Here is a 21,557-nt window from a genome sequence, read left to right on the forward strand (position 1 = left end):
CTAGTGTCCAGTGTATCTCATACAATTGGCAAAGCACTTTCCAATGGCAGCCTGGGTACACTAGGAAACGTCCCTCCGTTCTGGCATTTCAAAAGCGAGGCAGAAATAAGCCACCTGAGAATTTGATAATGCAAGTGTCCTTGTCCTGGGAAAAGACAAGGGCCAACTGTCACAAATTGTATCAAGAAAAATGCCAGCAAGATACTGTCATGGGCAAAAACTGTTTACTCCTTCAGGGAATTTCCATTATTTTTATTTGCCAATTAACAATCTATTACAGATTCTGCTGTGAAGGGAGACTGAAAGCAAATAGTCAACCCTGAGAAAAAAACCCTGGTTTCCTTTCCTCTTCCTCCTGCCACCCTTTTTGCTCCTCACCTCAGGCCATGGTCAGCCCCTTTGCTGAGGCAGTGGCCAGTGCAGGAAACTGGGGCCAATGCACACCAGGACAGAGCTCCTCCGGGCTGCATATCTCAGCTCCTGCTCCCTTGGCTTCAGCCCCTGCCCAGGTATATTCTTCTCTCTTCCCTCCTTCTGCTCCAGTGAGGACTTCTCCCCTTCTTCTCCTCCCACCCTGGGCTTGTTTATCCTTTTGCTTGGTGTTTACCACTCTCACTGGTTTATGTGGTCTTGAAATGGACAGTGTACCTGTGTTAGATACATTCTGTCACCACCTAGAGATGTGGCCACTGGGGATATACAGAAATTAAGATTGTATTCCTGAGTCCCCACAGACCTGGCAAAAATGCAAGTACAATCTGCTTAAATGTGAGGCACCAGCTATCCCTCTCAGCTGTCTTCTAGGCATGTCAGATATATACATCAGCTTTCCTTTTCACCATTTCTTTAGCACTGGGAAACACAAAGAAATGTTGCTCTGTATTTACCTTTGCCCCTTTTTCCTCTTGACAGATTCCTCCTATGTAAACTGCTCTTACTCTAACATAGTGTCAATCCATTCAAGGAAAGTGAGAACTGAACATGGGAGAAGCTATCACTGGAGTCATGCTAATGTAACAGGCCCAGACCTCACCTGGCTCCCCAGTGAGTTTGTTCAGTTCACTATACAGAGAGAAAATCACTTTCTTTTTGCGGGATACGGTAAACCGAGGGGCCGGGACACGGGAGCACACGGGCACCAGATAGCGGGATGGGGAGCGGCGGGGCAGACGGGGGAGAGCCTGTTCAGCCCTCCTGCTCGTGCGGAAGCCCGTGAGTCACGGCGAGGGAGGGCCGTGACCGCGCCCCGCGGTGAAAAGTCCGCGTTCCCTCCACGGCCCCAACGGGCAAAGGGCGGCTTTGAACTCCTCTCTGTTTCCTTCTCCTGTCCCTCTCCTGTCCTCCGGCGCCTGCACAGACCGCACCGTCGGGCCCCGCCGTGGGACGCGCCCGCCTCGCCCATGGCGGAGCCGCGGGACGCCGCGGAGCGCTGCTCCTGCCGCAACACCGACTGCGTGGAGCGGCCGCTGCGCCGGCTCTTCGAAGGGCTGGCGAGCGGCGTGGCCGCCTGGCCCTGGCTCTTCCTGCTGGTGCCGCTGCTGCTGTCGGGCGGGCTGGGCGCTGGCTTCATCTTCCTGCCGCAGCGGCAGGCGAACGACATCGAGGAGCAGTTCACGCCGACCTGGGGTCCCGCCAAGGCCGAGCGCGACTTCGTGCGGCGGCACTTCCCACCCAACGACTCGGAGCGCTTCTCCGCCCCGCGGCTGCCCACCGAGGGCGCCTACGCCTCCCTCATCGCCGTGGCGACGAACGGGACCTCGGTCCTGGACCCGGCGGCGTGGGCAGAGGTGCTGCTGCTGAACGCGGCCGTGCGCGACGCCGAATACGAGCGGCTCTGCGCCCGCACCGCCGGCGGCTGCGTCAGCCCCAACCCGCTGCTGTCGCCCGGCTCGGGCGATGCGGCACCGCCCGACCCGGGGAGCCTCTCCTTCCCCGTCAACAGCGGCGTCTTCCTGGGGGCCGCGCTGGGCGGCGTGGAGACGGACGGCGGGCGGGTGCGGAGGGCGCGGGCCCTGAAGCTGATGTATTACCTGCGGGAGGATGGCCCCGAGGCACAGGACAGCCGGCAGTGGCTGCAGAGCTTCCTGCGGAGCATCTCGTCCAAAGTGGCGGAGTTGCGCCTCAGCTCCATTCAGGTAACGCCGGGCGGGTGCGGCGCTGCGGAGCCCCAAATGTCCGGGCAGCCCCGTGGCCGAAGGGAAAGGAAAGGAGACGGTGGTGGGAGAAGGCAAGAAGGTTGCGAGGGCCACAGCTCCTCTGCCAACATGAGGTTTGGCCTTGCCTGTGCATGTGTACAAAGACCAAGAAGACGAAAAGTGCTTCATTGTTTCTTTCCTTCTTGTTTTAACGGCAGGTGACCTACTTTACCTCGCTGTCCAGACAACAGGAGTTTGAAGAAAATACCAAGAGTGTGATCCCGCTCTTCTCTGTAACGTATTTCTTGACAATAACCTTTGCAATCATCTCTTGCCTAAGGTAAAATGTCTCTAAGCTATGGCTCAATGAGCAGTGATCTTCTTCAGTTGTTTCTTCTCTTGCCAGGTGAAGGCATTCTTGAATGCAGACTTCCTGTGACATTTATTAATAGGCAAAATGTGTTTCTTTACTTTTTCTTGTCTATCTATGCATATGTCCCAATTGCTTTGATACAGTTGAAGATAAGTATCAGATAAATACCTGAGCAAGTGTTCAGTGCAGACATGACCAACATAAATGCTCACCTCCTAGAGAAATTAATCTCATCCAATGCTGACACCTCAGATCTCTCCTAGCATCTTTCATCAGTTGTTCTCTTGAGATTGCTGGTATCTGTGAAATATTTGACAGATAACTAAGATATTCCTTGAAATGGTTTCAGACTGAGCTGTATAAGAAATAATATCTGGCTTGCAAGCTGTGGAGTGCTCTCTTCTGGCTTAGCTGTATTAAGCAGCTTTGGATTGATGCTCTTCTGTGGAGTGCCGTTTGTGGTCACTGTAGCAAATGCACCATTCCTGATTCTGGGTAAGTAGAAAAAGTGAGTTGGATTCACATACAAAGACTAAAGTGAAGTTAAAACAACCTAATGGTGTGGGTCTTTTATGATGTGAATGTCAGATAATACATTTTCTCCTGAGGTGAGGGGAGAAGATACCCAGAGGTGCAGCTGCCTCAAAGCACCTACAGGTGGGGGAACCCCTCAGCTCAGCTCATCTGTGTTCTGGCACAAGGGCAGCTTTTCCCACAAGGCAATGCCTGATCTACATCCACTGCTCCAGCGGGAAAGCTAAAAATGAGAGAGTGGTAAGGTTAGCACTTCTGGCATTGTTCTAGTGTCCCTGGAAATGTAGCCAGGATAATTAATCCTCTGCAATAGAACCTCTATGTACTAACCAGTCTCATGCAGCTACACAACTGAAGTGATGCACCATTTGTGCAAGCAGCTCCCCACAAAAACCCAAGGAAGTTGGTAGCATTGCATCCCTGATGTACAGACTGCTTAACAGCCAGTGCTGAACTTTTCAAATACTGTTAGATAATGTTGCTGCAAATAAATTACTCCTTTTAAAATCCTTTCTGGTCTCCTGTATGATACATTCATGTGATGTTTTCTTGGGCTTGGTCTCATGCTGAGGAAAGCACATGGAACTCCCAGGTTGACAGAGGCTGTGCATCCTCCTAGCTGTCCAGTGCAAATGCTTCTTAAGGCAGGCATTGTTTCTTTGTTTCCTGTGTAATTCCAATGCATTTTTTAATTGTTTGCTCATCAATTGCAATGGCTCTGACTTATGAAAAAGACCCTTATGTTTACCTGGGAAAGGGCTTAAGCCAGTCTCTTCAGATCTTCAGAAATAACATGCAGACTTTTGTCTTCCTTGCATTAAAACAAACAAATTCTGGGTATATCAGAGGATTTGCTTTGAAGGCTGCTTGCTTTCCAGAAGCAGCCTGGCTCACTGCCATCTAGTAGTACCTTCTGACATGCTGCTTAATTCATCTTTGCATGTTTACTGGCAATTGCCTGTTCAGGTGGTGATTTCATCTCTTCTGTGCTTGGCTAAATCTCACTCCGCTATTCACGCAGTCTTGCTTTCCCTTTTGTGTGATTAATTTTCAGTGAACAGAAGAGCCCTTGACAGCATGGCAAAATACTGAAAGGTGTGTGATTAAAATCTTGAGAGTTAGTAGAGCCAAGAGAAGCACATTGGCTCTTCCTTTTTGAATTTCAGCTTACTTACTGTGGTGTCTCAGCAAAAAAGCAAGCCAGGATCCAGTCTTCCTGGCAAGGTTTCCCAGGAATCTGGCAGGCAATGCCTGTGAGTGCATCAGTATAAATCTGAAGTTAAAAGAATAATAAATCATGAATAAGGGCTGAAAGATAAAACGGAGAGAATAGGAGGTCAAAGAGCAAAACAAATTGAGTCAGAGCTTAAAACCGTGAGCAACTGGAATCATTGTTCTCGTGTGGTAGCAACTGCTCTTCCTGTCTGCTGAAGGCAGAAAAAGAAATTATTGATCTATGTTGCTGCAGTGCTGAAGAAGAGATTCCAGAGATAATGGGGTTGCTTCCAGTGATAGGAATAGCTGAGCATCAGAATATGTGATGCTTTTGAAATCTCTGTCATCTATATCAGGGGACGCATGGACATCAGCTACAAGACACTTGTCAGAGATGCAGTGGGTGTGCACAGTCCTTCAGCAGAGTTGATGAGGGATCAACAACCCATCAGGTCACCAGGATGTGCTGAAAGATAATGCATTCAGCTACACACAAAGGATCTGTTTTCCACGTTCTCTTGCAGCTTGCAACAGCACTAGAACAATGTTAGTAGCCTAACTTCCTTTTTCAGAATTTTAGGCAGACTCAGTTGTGATTAATAATGTAGTTTTGTTGGGTGTTGGTGGAAGCTGCCATTTGCAGTGCAGTGTTAACAGTCTCTCCTCCTGCAGGGGTTGGTGTTGATGACATGTTCATCATGATTGCTTCCTGGGAACAAAGTTCAAGGAAAAAAGACAAATCCAATGTTAAATCTCTGCTGGCTGAGACTTATGGAGAGGCAGCACTTTCTGTGACCATCACCACTCTGACAGATGTTTTGGCCTTCTTCATTGGCACGTGGACTGCTTTTCCATCTGTGAGGTCTTTTTGCCTCTATACAGGCACAGCTTTTGTCTTCTGCTATGTGTATACCATGACCTTCTTTGGGGCAATTCTTGTGTTAAATCATAAACGGGAGCAAGGCAACCGACACTGGCTGACCTGTATGCGTGTGGGAGTAGGTCAAGATCCGGCTGAGAACTCCTGCTTGTACAATGCTTGCTGTATCGGCAGCTGTTCTAGGCAGCCATCTCAGCCAGAAGGTGAGCATCCAATGAGCCTATTCTTTAAAAAGTATTATGGCCCTTTTGTTACAAATAAATGGATCAAGCTGCTCGTGGTGTTGCTGTATGGAACGTATTTGGGGGGCAGTGTTTATGGCTGTACTCAGGTCAGGGAAGGCATTGATCTCCGAAATCTGGCAAATGATCACTCCTATGTTATTCCATACTATGATGATGATGAGAAATACTTCTCGACATATGGACCCAGGGTCATGGTTGTCATTACTGAGAGTGTAGATTACTGGAATGAGACTGTTCGTCATGGCATTGAGAGCTGTGCTCAGAATTTAGAGGACATTTCCTATGTAGATAAGAACCACTCAGAGTCATGGCTGAGAGTATACACAGAAGTTGCTGAAAAGGGTTTGGTAAATATAAATGATAAGACTCACTTCCTTAATAACTTAAATATACTGTTCAGAATTCATTCCAGTTTTGAGTGGGACATAAATAAGACTCAGGATGAAATAGAAGCTTCACGTTTCTTCATCCAGACAGTGAACGTGACGTCAGCCGTGGATGAGAAGAATCTCCTCAATCAGTTAAGAGAGGCAGCCAAGCAGTGCAGCATTCCAATGAAGGTGTATCACCCAGCCTTCATCTACTACGACCAGTACCTGGTGATAGTGCAGAACACTGTTCAGAACGTTGTTGTTGCTGCCGGGGCGATGCTCGTTGTCTCCCTTCTGCTCATCCCCAACCCACTGTGCTGCTTGTGGGTGACTTTTGCCATAGCCTCTGTTATAGTTGGTGTTGCTGCTTTCATGACATTCTGGAACGTCAACCTCGATTCCATTTCCATGATCAACCTGGTCATTTGCATAGGGTTTTCAGTAGATTTTTCTGCTCACATTTCCTATGCCTTTGTTACGAGTGGAGAGTCATCAGCCAATAAAAAAGCAATTGAAGCTCTGTCCCTGCTAGGTTACCCTGTATTACAAGGTGCAGTTTCTACAATATTAGGAGTAGTTGTCCTGGCTGCAGCAAACACCTACATCTTCAGGACGTTCTTCAAGATCATGTTCCTTGTCATTTTGCTTGGGGCTCTTCATGGTCTTGTTTTTATTCCAGTGTTTTTAACATTTTTTGGAAATTTTGGCAGATCACCCCACAATACCATGTCTAAAAATTTAGAGCATAGGTTTAGAAATGATAAAGACTGTCCATGAATAAGTTGAATATAAGATATTATTTATTTATTAGATGTGGATTCAAATGCAGTGACTGTCAGGGTCTATAAGATGTGAATAACGGAAGAATAAATACATCAGGGCAGCAAGGGCTTAAAAAAAGCCAGGCAAGAAAAAGAACAACAAAATGCACAGAGTGGATTTGCATTTTTTTACCTTTGTGTATGCTTGAGTACCACCTTAATGTTGTTAATTATCTTTTTTGTGTGACTTTTTTACTGAATGTATTAAAATTATTATAAACACTGACCACTGCATCAGCTTAATTGAGTATGTTACATGTTTGTCACGGCATGTTCACAGTGGGGAAGAGTAACTCCCACTGGACTGTATTTCCTCCCTGTTTGCCTTGATGCTGTAACTCATCCCAGCAGTGAGCTGGAAGACAATATTTGCCCAAGAGGCTCAAATCTGGATGTTTTACAGCAAAATTACGAGAGGTCAGAACTGTCTCAGATTGCAGTAATTCATAAGCCCTCAGGAGACAAAACCTGCAGCATGAGAAACCCTTTGGGAAGACTCACCCCAGGCTGACTCCCATTTTCTATTCAAAGGCTTTTCTTGGTGTCCCGTTTTGTAGCTAAGGTTGAGCATTTGGTACCTTTAAGAAGCTTGTGTGTGGCTTCTGTTGGCTGCTGTTTGCAAAGGGATGTGCTGTAGGTTATTGAACCTGTGTGGAGTAGCTCCCGTGGAAGACGCTGTGCCATGGTATGACAGGATGAGGATTCACTAGAGAGAATCACACGCTGATTTGGACAAAATGAAAAAGCAACTCAGGTTTAAGCAGGTCAGTCCTAAAACTGTAAACCCATGAATTCCATTGTGTTCATCAGCGACAACCCATCCTGTCATGTATCAATAGAGCAGAGGAGTTTTCCCTGAATAAGAGCTAAGAATATATGAAGTGATCTAACCCGTGGGGACAAGACAGTAGGTGAAAATCAATTCATAATTTGTTGCCAATATCATGAAGAATCCATTCAAAATAAAATGAATTATGGTAACTGATGTTTGTAATTCTTAGTGTAGGACTTATTAAACCATTCAGTCCAAATCTGCTACTGTGGAGCATTTCTTCTGAGAGATTGAGCAAGTGTGACAAAGGCAGGGACCGCCTCTGTTCCCTGTGGGTATCTGGCCAGTCACATGAGACCCAGTGGACAGGGCAGGATCCCTCTCTTTCATAGAGTCATAAAGGAGTTTGAATTGGAAAGGATGTTTTAAAGGTCATCTAGTCCAACCCCCCTGCAATGAGCAGGGGCATCTTCAACATGATCTGGTTCCTCAGAATCCAGTCCAGGCTGACCAAGGATGTTTCCAGGGATGGGGCATCTACCAGCTCTCTGGGCAACCTGCTCCAGTGTTTTACCACCCTCATTGTAAAAAATTAAGTCAACTGTCTTTTAGTTTAGAATCATTATTGATTGTCCTATATCAAAGACCCTGCTAAAATGGTTGTCCCTTTCACTATTCCAGGTCCCCTTCTCCATGGATCCATCTCTTCTCAAAGCTAAACAACCCCATCTGTCTCCATATGTCTTCATAGGAGAGGTACTCCAACCCTCTGATCATCTTTGTGGCCTCTTCTAGACTCACTCCAGTGGGTCCATGTACTTCCTTTAGTGGGGACCCCAGAGATGGATGCAGTACTCCAGGTGGAGTAGAGGGACAGAATCAGCTCCGATGACCTGGTGGCTGTGATTCTTTTGATGCAGACCAGAATACAATTTTCATTCTGGGCTTCAAGCACATATTGCTGGGTCATGTGCAGCCTCTCATCCCCCAGTGTACCCTGAATTTGGTCTCAGCAGGCCTGCCCTCATTCTCTTCATCTCCCAGCCTGTATTGATACCAGGGGTTTCCCCAACCCATGAGCAGGACTTTGCACTTGGCCTTGTTGAACTTCATGAGGTTTCCATTTCTTGTGGTTGTCCAGTTCCCTCTAAATGGCATCCTGTCCCTCAGGCACGTCACCTGCACCACTCAGTTCAATGTGATCTGTAAACTTGCTCAATTTGATAATATTTAAAAAAAATACATAAAGAATACACAAATGCTAAAATCTTATGCTGCTTTACAAGTATATCCTTGATGTAGAGGTGCAAACAATAAGTCAAAAAAATGACTGAAATTAACACAGCTAGCAGAATGATGACACAAGAACCTGGTGTGGGATTTTTCTGAGTTAATGCAGAAGAGTAGATTCAGCATCACCAGATGTTCTGCAATGACATATTCTGAGATGCTGCAAAGGGTCTGAGTATTGTCAAAGTTGCACAATTCCTGATTGAGAAGATTCCTATAGCAAGGTATCATTTTCTGCACTTTCAACTGCAGCATTCTTGTTTTCAACTATTCCATTTGCATTGCTTGTTTCTTCTAAAACTACCACTAAACTTGACAGAGTGGTGTGAGGATCAAGCAGTTTCAGAAGAGGGATGTCCACCTTTCTCTCTTGAAAGACACGGTTCTGGATGGTCATAGCTAACATAGAGTCTATGCCCAAAGACGAAAGCGGGGTATTCATGGTTAGCTCATCTGGGGTCACTCCTGTGAGGTCACTCACCAGTGAGGTGATGTAGTCCTCAGATTTGAGAAAGGCAGCATCCGGGACTTGAGTTTCCTCAGGGGTTTCAATCTTGTTCCTGAACTCTTCTAACATAAGTGACATAAAACGACTTTTGAGGGAAATGATCCGAGTGAAAACATGATGAGACAAAGCTTGAAAGTTCAATTTGACAACAGCTTGCTGCGAGTTGTTTATAAGTAAGGTCTTCCTGAGATACTCATGAATTTCATGCACCTGCAGAATGTCTATGCCCTTGGATCCCAGAATGCTCTGAATGTGGTTTTGATTGAGCAGAATGCCAAGGTTCAAAGCACCCCAGTTAATGGCCTGGCTGGAAAGGCCACAGTTCCTCCTGTAGAGGCAGAAAACATCCAGGAAAGAGTTTGCAGCTGCATAGTTAGTCTGGGTGGCATTGCCTAGAAAGGAAGTAACCGAGGAGTAGCACACAAAGTAGTCAAGCTCTTGGCCTCTGGTAGCCCAGTGAAGATTTAAGGTCCCTGCTACTTTTGGGCTCAGCACTCTGTGAAAGTCAGCCAACTTCAGCACTTCAAGGTGGCCATCGTGTAAAGCAACAGCACTTTGGAATACGCCTTTGATCGGACTCCCTGCAAAGGTGTTTGCAATGGACTGGAAAGCTTTCTCAACATCACTGCTCAAAGTCACATCACACTGCACAGACACTACTTTGCTCCCTTTGTAATGCTCCTGCAGAGCCCTCATCTCTTCCTGCTTCTCACTGCTGGGAATCCTCCTGGAGAGTATTGCAATACACCCTCCTCCATTCTCAGCTATGAATTTCACTGTTTCAAAGCCAAGTCCAGTGAGTCCCCCAACTACTACATAAACAGCATTCTGCTTAAACAGCTGCTTCTGGGGCTCGTACAATGGGATATCTGAAAGCACACCGATGTCCTTCTGCCTTCCCAGGACAGCAAGGGGGACAGAAGTGCAGGTAAAATAGGACATCACAGAGTTTAGCCCTTCAAAGGTCTCCCTCTGCTGAAAAACAGAACCTGAGCGATGTCTAAACTGTTTCATATCCATGGAACTGACCCAGGCATGTACATTCTTCTGCAATTCCTTTAGATGTGCTTTCTGGAAAAGGCTGGCAACAACAAGAATATGAAAACTGATGTTTTCATTATCAATTTCACAGACATTTTGGATACATTCAGACTGTTGATTGCCACACACAATCACCACATCTTTAAGAAAGTACATGTGGGCCAGATCCTCCTGAGACAGTCTGTTGACTGGAGGAAGAACAACAAGGGCATTGCACAGCTTTATATACTGGAACATGTTAGGAGTGGGCTTTGCAAGGACTGTTCTCCAACCCATCTCCTCTGCTGCCGCAGAAAGAACATGGCACAAAACTGATGATGGCTCTGTCGTAATAATGCCCAACATTCTGCCATGTTTCCCTTTGGGTAACCTCTGAGTGAAGATTTCCCATGCAATGATGAAGTATGACACACAAGGGACATTCTGGAGGAATGGGAATTTCTTGACATTGAAACAAACTGTTCCTGGAATCTGAACTCTGGATGAGGCAGCAGTGGGATAACATGAAACCACATGATCTCCCACTTTCACTCTTTTCACATCAATGCCTGTTGCTGTAACTGTGCCACTGAAATCAAGAGCTAAAAGTCTGTGTTTGTCTCCAGCTTGGGAGTTCCAATACAGTGTATTACCAAAGTTGCAGCTAGAAACACTAATGGGAAAATAATCTTCTGAGTGGAGACAAATTTTATCCACTTGAATTTCAACACTCTGTTTGTCAAGCTGAGTAGCAGTGCCAGTGGATAATTCCCCAGACAAGTCTTTTGCTATGTATGGATCAGAAGTGTACAAAGTGAATGTTTGTGATTTCTGGAGAGATCTCATGGGTTGGATGTAATCTGTGTCTACAAAAGGTGTGTGTCTGATTTCAGACACATATATTCTTCCCAGGCTGATGCAAACTTCTGGGTAGTCGCCTCCTTTGTATTTGACAAGAACATCTGCTAACACTGAGATGTCCAGGGAACTGGAAGAGCTGAGGTCAATCAGCTGAAATGTGATTCCTGGAACTTCAACAATACAAGTTCTGGTCATGCCATACAATGCAAACCCACAGTTAACATGGTCCACATAGCTCCCTGTCGTTCTATAGGTGATCACTCTGACAGAACAGCGGGATGCCTTCTCTCTTAATGCCACCACTACCTGGCGATAGGCTTCGCAGCACTTTGCCAGCTGATCTACTGCTTTCCCTGGGAAATCTTCATTTAACTTTTGAATTCCCCACAGGAAGAGGATTTCATCATAATCCTCAACCTCTGCTCTCATTTTATTCTGTGTGTCACCTTCCAAAAGAGATTCCCAATCTTCATACATTACATATCTCGAACCAGGATGCAAGTATTTTTTGAGCTGCTCAGATATCCCAAATTTGTCTGCAAACACAAGGAATCTGGGCTTAACCCCCAAATGTACAATTGTCTGTGAAAGAGAGACTTCTTTCCACCTGTTTTCAAACAGGAACTCATTGTCTCTGGAAGATGCTTCCTTCATGAAAGTGATGGCAACACGCTTGAGCTCAGCCAAAACAGAGCCATGCTTGTCCACAAAGCATCCACACACCTCAAGGCAGTTCCCAGTGGACTTGCTCATTCTCATGTATATCATCATTTCTTCTTCCAAGGGTCGGAGCACCACCAGGCTGCCTATCCCTGAAGGAAAGCCTGTTCTGGACTGGAGTGTCCTTGAAGTCAAGTCAGTTGACATCTGCAGAAAACAGTCAAGCAGCACTGGGTGGATACAGTAGCTGTACATCTCTCTGACGGTTTCCTGATTCACCTTTATGCTTGTTATAGCTTCCTTTAGCTCCTGGCAATAATGCACATCACTGAGCTGCCTGAACATGGAGCCATACTGAAAGCCAACATGAGACAGGGCTTCATAAACCTCCTCTCTGCTAATCACTGACCTGCATCTTCGATAGATGGCTTCGAAGGAGATGCTGCTTTCTTCCACCACACCTTCAAGCCCCTTTGCCACTTGGCCAGCAGCATAAACTGCATTGGAGGAAGAGACAACCTCAAAGCTTGTCATGGCTTTTTGTGGACTCAGTTTGATATTCAGCACTTGGGAACTCTGTGTGAGAACACATGGCGCAGAAAAACTGATACTCAGCTGGCAAGTACTCAGAGGCACTTTAGGTCTGGAGCTGCTCATCACAGAGGCCAGAGCAAGCTCCACATAGAAAGCTCCAGGGACTAAGGCCACCCCATTGTTCTTGTGTTCATACAAGTAGGGTGTCGTTTCCTGAGACACCAGGCAGCCAAACTCCACTTTGTCACTGTTTATGCCATAAATCAAAGGATGACTGGCACTGACACCTCTTTGGTTTGCCTGTCGATGAATATCCAGACTGGACATGAGTTTCTGGCGATCAAACTGATACCGTGGAATGGCCACTGGAACACTTTGGTACCCGTTATAGAAGTGCTGCCAGTTGGGATTATATCCCAGTTCAAACAGATTTCCTACCAGGGTCAGGAGCGTCTGATATTCTGCATCAGATTGCAAAGAGGAGAACACCTTTGTGCCTTTTCCCAGTGTTTCCTTTATGCTCCTTTGCAATGCTCGGTGAGGACTTATTTCCACAAACACCACGTTGTCCCTGTCTCTGGCTGCACTTTGGATGGCCCTCGTGAAAGCAACAGGCTCTCGAGTATGCCGTGCCCAGAATTTGCCCTGAGCAAAGTCATTTTCAGATGCAGCCATCCCAGTCAGTGTTGAAATCACTTCAATTTCCCCCTTCTGCTTTTCTAAAGGCTCTATCTGCTCCTCCAGCTCCCCAAGTATCACATCCATGCTGGGGCTATGATACGCAGCTGGAACATTTAAAACATGAAGAAAGATATTTCTCTGTCTGAAAGCTTCAGCTAACTCTCTCTGGACAGCTTCCACAGCATCTACACTCCCAGACAGGGTGCAGGAAATGGGGCTGTTGAAAGCAGCAATGCACACCTTTCCTGAGTAGGGATGCAGGCGTTCAGCAATCTCCTGAACAGGGATGTTTCCAACCACCAACATTCTGCCGCTGGCTGTCTTTGCCTGCAGCCTGCTCCGGTGATAAATCACTTTGACTGCATCTGCCAGGGAAAGGTACCCAGCAATATGAGCAGCAGCAACTTCCCCCACTGAGGCACCAACAACACTAATGGGCTGAATACCCCAGTGCTTCAGGAGGGAAGCTATGGCAACCTGCAGGGCAAACAGCAAGGGCTGGGAAAGCTCTGGATTCAGCAAGTCCTTTGGGCTATGATTTCTTGCCGGCAGAAGGCTGATGGCAGTGTGCTGCTGAAAAAGGTCTTCTATTTCTTTACACTTGTCTCTGAACACTGGCTCTGAGCTGAGCAGGGCCTCACTGAACTCCTTCAGCGTTACACCATTGCCACAGAACACAAACACCAGCTGGGGTTCTGCCTTTGACATGGCAGGTTCAGTGCTCACTGCCACCTTCAGCTCTTGCTGCAGGTGTTGGAGGGAATTTGTGACAAATGCTTTTCGGTACCTGTTGTTGGCATGGCTCCTCCTGCAGGCAGAAGTATAGGCCAGGCTTGGGAGAGTTATGGAGTTTCTTGTGCTCAGCTGCTCGGCTGTATCAGCCATTGTCATCTGAAGTGACTTACGCGATGCGGCTGACAGCAGAACTAATTCCAGGGGCTTCTTAAAGGCAGGAAGAGGCTCTGGCTGCTTCACCTGCCTGACTACAACATGAGCATTGGTTCCTCCAAATCCAAAGCAGTTGATGCCAGCTACCCTTCCGTACTCACTGGATTCTTCCCACGGCTCTACAGCTGTGGCAACGGCAAGGTTTAATTTCTCTGTATCAATGCTGCTCATCTCCTTTGAGTAATGCAAGGATGGAACAATCTTTCCATGATGCATCATCAGGAGCACTTTGATTAACCCGGCTGCTCCAGCAGCCGATTCCGTGTGCCCAATATTTCCTTTCACTGAACCGATTTTCAGAATGGAAACTCGGGAAGACCTGTTTTTGCTAATGACACTGCCCAGGCTTTCAGCTTCTGTAGGATCTCCAGCAGCAGTTCCTGTGCCATGGGCTTCAATGTACTGCACAACTGAGGGATCCACACGACTTTCATAAATGCTGCGCAGTAACTTCTCTTGCTCTATTTGAGATGGTCTTGTGATCGGAGTCGTGGACCTGCCATTCTGATTTACTGCACTGATGTTTATCACACCCCAGATTTTGCTGTAGTCTTCCTTTGCCTGTTCCATGAAAAGTTAAATTGTCTTTAATAAACTCATGCTTTCTCTGTAGAGGAGACAACAGAACAGCACAAGAAAGCCAAGAAATAACAGAATACGATGCTGATGTTTAAGTGTGGGATCCTTTTCCTATACTTGGGGAAATGCATAAATTCTTAAGAAATGCTTCATTAATATTATGATTGAATTGGAAAATCATTGCTGGAAAAGTCATTATTAGAGCTGAAGACACAAAATTCAGGCAAGTAACCAGTCTTATTTTACGCTGCCTCACAAGCTCTCTTACCTTTCTCAGTGGTTTGAGGAAAACAACACCACAGCCTTCTCCCCTTCCATAGCCATCTGCTTTCTTGGAAAAGGGTTTGCTTATTCCCTCCGGAGAGATCATTTTTGCTTTACTGAGAGATACAAAGGTGCGGGGATCGATGATGCAGTTCACCCCACCACAGATTGCTGCCTCACAGTCTCCTGGAGACAAACAGAAACATACTCATGCTGAGAGGACCCTGGTGATAGACAGAAACAATCAGCAATGCTGATCTCGTTGTCCAGCACCTCTTCTGTCCCCTTACCTGCTTTAATGGCTCGCAAGGCGTAATGCAGAGCAAAAAGAAAAGATGAACACGCAGTGTCAACAGTCAGGGATGGTCCAGTGAGATTAAATGTGAAAGAGACCCTGTTAGCAGCAATGCACATTGCTGTTCCAGTACCATCATAATGATTTATTTCACTCACTGCTCTGCTGGTTATGATTTCATAGTCTCGATTCATGAGACCTGTAAAACATCAGATATATGTCAAGTTAACCCAAGCCAACCACAGTGATGTACATTGCTAAACCTGATGGAAGGTTTTTGTGTTCAGTGTTAAGAGGAAACCACGTAGCATCTGTGCTCCTATCATGAAACTTTGCTTCAACCCAAATCAAAAGCAAAACTCACTGCAGTTTCCCTGGGACCCAACTTACACAAACATATCTAACACTTGAAATTCCTACCTGCCCAGGAAATGGCAGGCCTTTCCTGATGGCTTAGCTCACTATATGATGCAGCTCCGATCTCCGTAGCCTGCTGTGACCCCTTTATCTCAGTTTGAGACTGGTTGGTTTAGTTTTGCCATGAGAATACTTAGCAACATGTTACAAACAGGGAAGCTCAGACATAAATGTAGAAGACATTAGCTTCAGTCCCACATATGTACCGAGTTAAGATCACAGCACAAAATACATCCATTTCTATTTCTATTTCTATTTCTATTTCTATTTCTATTTCTATTTCTATTTCTATTATTTCTATTTCTATTTCTGTTTATCATTTTCTTTCACACTGTGAGCCAGAAGGAAATGGTAAAGAAGAACAGGACCTGTGAGAGCAGTCATGTCCTCTTTCTGGGATCATTGTGCTTGAAATACCAATATTTAAATACTTGTGGATCCCCAAGTCCAAGAGAACATGTGGAAAATGTGGTACTTCTATTCAGAGAGCAAGGAATAGTGCCCTCTATGGAAGAAGAGTATCTCTCAGACTAAAAGGTAATCTAAAGCATTTCCTCCTATAGCTACATCAGCCTAATTACCCCAGAAAGCTCCTCTTTAAAGAGACACAGATTACACCAGCAGTAATGTGCTCTTATTCTAGTATTGTCTTTTAAATATCTTTCAACAGCACGTGGCATCAACTCCTCCATAACTTTTCTGGTCCTGACAAAAGCGGTTGGACAAGCGCACCTTGATACCGTTTTAAAGCCTACAAGAGGATTTCTGGTAGTTTAAAAGGATATTAACCCCCACAACACCTTGACCAAAGTTATCCTGGAAAAGAGTATACTGGAGAAAAGTGTAGGCCTGTGTAGAAGATAAGAGGCTGATATGTACATGTCAAACACTGATAGCTGGAGAGCTGTGGAGCCAACCAAAGATGGTTGGTAACAGTCATGAATTGTCAAAAGAGCAAGAGGAGAAGGGAGCCATGCAGAGGTAGGACAGCACTCTCCCAGGATAAACATCCTTGTTCTCCTCCACAGAGACACAACCACAGAATCACACAATCTATTAGGTTGGAAAAGACCACTGAGATCATCCAGTCCACTCTGTGGCCAAACACCACCTTGTCAACTAGATCTAAATAACACATCCAGTCTTTCCTTAAACACCTCCAGTGATGGTGACTCCAACACCTCTCTGGGCAAATGATTCCCACATTCAGTCACCCTTTCTGTGAACAATTTTTCCCTCATGTCCAAACTGAATGTCCCCTGGCACAGCCTGAGGCCATGGCCTCTCATCCTGTCTCTAGTTGTTTGCAAGAAGAAGTTGACCCCACATCATTACAGCCTGCTTTCAGGCAGTTGTAGAGAGTCATAAAATCACCCCTGAGCCTCCTGGTCTCAGGCTAAATATCGCCAGCTCCCTCAGCTGCTCTTTATAGAACTTGTACTCCAGAACCTTTCCTTGCTCTGCTGCCCTTCTCTGGACTTACTCCAGCACATCAGTGTCTCCTTCCTGAATTGATGGGCCCAGAAGTGGACACAGGACTTGAATTGTGACCTCACCAGTGCCAAATACAGGGGAAGAATCACTGCCCTGCTCCTGTGGTCACACTATTGCTGATCCAGGCCAGGATGCCATTGGCCTTCTTGGCCACCTGGGCACTCACTGGCTCATGTTCAGCTGCTGTCCACCAGTACCCCCAGGTCCTTTTCCACTGGGCCACTTTCCAACCACTCTGCCTCCATCAACAAACAAAAGAAAGCATCAGCAGAGAAGTGGAATGAAATGTTGACCCAAGGTCAATCTGGGGAGGGAAGGATTAAGAGCACCCAAGACCTCCAAAGCCTCTGACACATTTCCAGAAAGGTCTGAAAGAAGGGACTGGACATGATAACTAAGTTGCATAGAAAGAGAGAAACCTGTCTTCAGGGTAGAGAAACCTATCTACAAAAAGGTACCCCTAACAAACCTCGGGGTCACCTGCAGGACCCTGGACATCCAATTGGACGGACCAACACTGGAACCTGGACTGGTGATCTCTTTTTCTCTCTTTTTCTCTTTCTCTCTCCCCTTCTTCAGTTCATCTCTTTCTATCTCTTTTTCCTTCCGCCCTACATTTTAATCCAAAACGCACTGCCATGTGCTGATATAGCAGGTCAGGGACTAACATTCCAATTTCAATGACAAAGGAGTTATTTACTAATAAAACTTGGTGATATTTGCAGACATGACCAATTAAACATTTTGGGTGTTCCCTTCCCCTTAGGGATGGACCATCACAGCCTGGCTTGGGAGTATCTTTCCCAAGAAGGGTTGGGCTGGGGCGGCAGTTTTAACTGTTCCCTGCTTAACTTCAGTACCGGAACACAGGAAGTAAAGCACCAAAAAGAGATACAGGAATTGCATCATGAATTTGAAGAGTAGCCTGGTCATTCTCACCAAATGTAACCGGAAGTGCCATAGCACCTTAGCCTTAGATCTCCAGTCTAGATACCTACCAGTCTAGATCCAGCCTAGATATCTGTAGAAAGTTTCTGAAGGAGTGCTCCAATCTTTGTGCAGTTTAAACACACTTTCTTTGCCATGAAATTTTCCTCTTACCAACAAAAACACCTGTTTTGGTGCCACTGACAGATTCTACAGGAGCTCCTGCATCCTCCAGGGCTTTGTATGTGCACTCTATCAGTAACTTCTGCTGCGGATCCATGCGTTCAGCTTCCATATTATTAATCCCAAACAGGTGGTTGTCAAATGCATTAAATCTGAAATACACAGACCAGAATATGATATGGCATATATATGTATATAGGATGCATTTACTTCTAGACTCACAGTTAACATATTTTGCAACTTCATGAAAAGCAGAACTGTAACTGGTTTTTAGGCCACATTTCCCATTTATGAAATTCAGAAGATAATGTTTGTAAGCCAAGGATGTTTCACGTCCCACCACAAAATACGTAATTTTATCAATGATTCTGCATTTCAGAGATAGGAGTCCACTCCTAACCATTTTTGTTCACATGGTAATTGCACTAGTACCAACTGGACTCCTCAGATTATGAAATGCACAGAATCAGACTCCCTCTGCTGCAATGGGGTTGCGGCCAGTAAGTTATAAACAAATATTTTTTTCTAAATTATTTTAAGCCAATGCAGACCAATGCTATATGATTTAAAAGCAAAAGATAGATGATCAGCTGAGGTATTTTCAAGAAATACCCATGCTTCTCCAACAATGTATTCAAAATGCTTGAGGTGTGTGTATGTGTGTCTTAGTCTTTCAAAACATCTTCAAAAGAGGCCCATGCTTACAAAAGACCAAGTCCAAGTTTAATCTCATATCCCCAGATCAGATTTGTATGGCCTTCTATCATCTCTTCATTTCAGTGCAAGATTCAATATCTGACATGGGACTAAGCACTAAATTAATTCTTCATGTTGTGATTCATCTCTGCCAATTCTAAATCTCAGGAGACAATAGCATTTCTCCTGTGCATTTCAATTTCTTCTTTGAATGAAGGCCTACAAGCCTGATTTTTCAAGGTGAAAGTGGAATTCAAATAAAAGACACTTATTTTGGCCTTACTGTACTTTGCTATTCTGCACACTAGTCACAGCCCCTGAACAGCTGTAGCCATAGTCTAAGCACTACAAAAGTCAGTGGTGCAGCAGAGGAACAGACTCACTCATCAAGAAGAGCAGCTCGTGTTGTACATATTTTTCCTGGCTTGTTATGATCTGGATCATACCACTCCTTGGCATTAAATCTCTCGGGGGGGATTTCTACAGTGCAGTTTCTGCCTTCCTCCAGGACTTTCCAGAAATTGTCAATTCCATCTCCTGTTGGACAAAGTTCTTAAAATCAATTCAATTATGCACTCCCCCTTCCCATGCAGACTCAGAAATGCACACAGTCAGCTACAAGGACTTCCCACATGTAAATCTGAGCTGCTCAAGTAGACTTGCCACAGAAAGAAGTGATCACTCTTTGGTGAGAGGAAAATAAAAAAGCATGCCTGATCCCTTCACTGCTTGTCTAAAAGCAAAGGAGCCCCATGTCAGAGACTGAAATAGTTCATGCCACAAACATTACAGGAAAAAGCATATAAAGAAGCTGCACCCAGAGAAGCGTCCCTGAAGATACCTGACTGGGACTTCGGACTGAAAGTCAAACTGCTGAGATTAGATAAAGATAGACCTACTGTTCAGTCATCTCAAGATGAGGGAAAGGAATGTATCCACAAAAGGCCAAACCCACCAGCTGCAGTGAGAATTATCTCTGGCTGACTTTGGGGTGGGGGAGACCACAGTGTGCAGAAGCAAGGTTTGCACAACTGAGGGGGGAGGAGGAGGTTTTGGGTGTGTGCTGTAACCTCTGGTCAGGGGCAGTAATCACAGTAAACTCTTTTGCACTTTTATTCAGGCAGAAGTATTTCTAAGAACCTTAATAATCCGATCATAACACCCCACCAAATCTTTAACTCCTTAACTGCCTTCTCTCCCCATTGCCCTACCATCTCACTGCACCTACTCTACCTAATGTAATAAAGCAGGAAGATTTCTTTTAGGAAAACCCAACTTACTCATATTACAGGAAAAGCTGATGATTATGTCCAGCCCTTGATCTGTCCTGTCCCTATAGATGCAGAGTCCTGTAACAATGCACAATCACCCAGCCAAAATCACCCAGCCAGTGGACATGGAGAAAGTTCAAATCATCCCAGACCCATCCAGCTTGTTTGGATGAGTTTCATGTGCAGCTCAATGCCCTGCAGCACTGCAGGTTCTTCTGTCTGGCTGGCTGGCTGTCAGTCAGCAGAGAAATTCAAGCCAATTAACTTCTACCACAGCACAAACTTTCAAAAAGATCCCACAACCAGAAAAGCAAAAAAGTCTTCTAAGCGAAGAACATGTGCTTTTTCTCCATTTCAACATTAAGAAAAGACTCTGCTTTTCAATGTTCACTCACAGCCAGCTTTGCTTTTACCCCAAACTTACCTCCAGGAAAGTTGCATCCTATTCCAACAATAGCAATTTCATCTGCAGTCTCAATCTCCATCTTCTGGCCTGCCCAAGACAGAACTAGTGTCAGTCCAGTCAAACAGTTATGCATTTACCATTCAATAAATACTAGATTAAAAGGTGAAATTCTCACAAACACACAAACTTGTTCAAAACTTGATTCATCTTGAATGATCTGTTGTTGCTTGTGATGACAAATGACACTCCCCACATATGACCAGAGCTGTACAGTATTTTTCCTCTTGTCTCTAATTTTAGAGAAAAGTCCCCATTTAATTCCCAAAACTCTCTCATGCACAGACACTTCCTTCTTGTTGTTTAACCTCTGCTAACAAAATATGCAATATTTCAACCAACGAGATGGCAAAGAAAATAATTCCCTTTGGGATCAAGTTAAATACCTCAGTATAGAATTGACAAATTATTTCTTTTTCCTTGATTCTGGAAAAGGAACTTGTCAGATGAAAATCACCTCAACTCAACTAAATAGAACTCACTAGGATGCCCACCTAAGCCCTGCAGTCCCCTGGACTTCCATCAACCCTCAAAGAGGAAAAGATTCCTCTAGAAAGGTTTTGTGGGGAACTCTTGGCAGTGGGGAGAGACTCTCATCTCAGGAATACTGCAGCATGTCCCAAAGAGCCTTTCTCAGTCTCTGACTGACAGCAGTGAAGCAGAGACCAGGCTGTTTCACAGCCCCACACATCATTCAGAGTTATCATTTCTTGGAGGTTTGCTTTGAAAGGTGGAGTTAGGAATAAGTGCTCAGATTCACACTCTGAAATATTTACTTCCAGGTTCCATTAATTAATACAGAAAAAGTTAAAAGGCCATCTAGCAAAAATAAGGAGACCAGAATCTGGCTTTCAAGGAGAAAATTCTATTTTACCAGTAATATAAATTCAAAATTGCCACAAAAATTTTTTCCTTTAAATTCTTTCAAAATTGTCTATGATTTCTATGATTCTATGATTTCTTATTTTAATAAAAAAATAAGCTAAGCTAAAGCTGCAAAGCCCAACAAAGTTACTTTATTCACAAAGGTTCTTTTAAGCATTTTTCCTAAGTTAGCCAATAAATAGAAGACTACATAGCAAACAATAGAAGATTAAGGACCTTCCAATCATAACATAAA

At 45.1% G+C, this 21,557-nt stretch overlaps 2 protein-coding genes across 2 annotated transcripts; one reads left to right on the top strand and one right to left on the bottom strand.

Moving 5' to 3' along the window:
* The first annotated feature begins 1,210 nt into the window (after positions 1-1,210).
* LOC146440857 (patched domain-containing protein 3-like) lies at positions 1,211-6,800 on the top strand. Its single transcript, XM_085050458.1, has 4 exons — positions 1,211-2,135; positions 2,354-2,475; positions 2,858-3,003; positions 4,930-6,800. The coding sequence occupies exons 1-4, from the start codon at positions 1,401-1,403 to the stop codon at positions 6,528-6,530; spliced, it is 2,604 nt and encodes an 867-aa protein (XP_084906584.1). The 5' UTR covers positions 1,211-1,400; the 3' UTR covers positions 6,531-6,800.
* On the bottom strand, positions 6,536-20,459 carry LOC146440858 (uncharacterized). The gene is made up of 6 exons (XM_085050459.1): positions 20,399-20,459; positions 19,087-19,240; positions 17,999-18,159; positions 14,982-15,185; positions 14,696-14,877; positions 6,536-14,409 (listed from the first exon to the last, which is right to left on the bottom strand). The coding sequence occupies exons 1-6, from the start codon at positions 20,457-20,459 to the stop codon at positions 8,851-8,853; spliced, it is 6,321 nt and encodes a 2,106-aa protein (XP_084906585.1). The 3' UTR covers positions 6,536-8,850.
* Between the last annotated feature and the right edge of the window lie 1,098 nt (positions 20,460-21,557).

The sequence above is a fragment of the Lichenostomus cassidix genome, chromosome 2 (assembly GCF_008360975.1).
Source record: "Lichenostomus cassidix isolate B80296 chromosome 2, HeHo_3.0, whole genome shotgun sequence".
Taxonomy (NCBI): domain Eukaryota; kingdom Metazoa; phylum Chordata; class Aves; order Passeriformes; family Meliphagidae; genus Lichenostomus; species Lichenostomus cassidix.

Bases quoted from the DNA above. Each gene is read 5' to 3' on its own strand.
- LOC146440857 (XM_085050458.1), top strand. From the start codon at position 1,401: ATGGCGGAGCCGCGGGACGCCGCGGAGCGCTGCTCCTGCCGCAACACC. The intron at 2,136-2,353 runs GTAACGCCGGGC...TTTTAACGGCAG, and splicing joins TGCGCCTCAGCTCCATTCAG to GTGACCTACTTTACCTCGCT. The intron at 2,476-2,857 runs GTAAAATGTCTC...AAATGGTTTCAG, and splicing joins GCAATCATCTCTTGCCTAAG to ACTGAGCTGTATAAGAAATA.
- LOC146440858 (XM_085050459.1), bottom strand. From the start codon at position 20,459: ATGGAGATTGAGACTGCAGATGAAATTGCTATTGTTGGAATAGGATGC. The intron at 18,160-19,086 runs GTGAGTCTGTTC...TGTGTATTTCAG, and splicing joins CGAGCTGCTCTTCTTGATGA to ATTTAATGCATTTGACAACC. The intron at 14,878-14,981 runs GTAAGGGGACAG...GTTTGTCTCCAG, and splicing joins CTTGCGAGCCATTAAAGCAG to GAGACTGTGAGGCAGCAATC.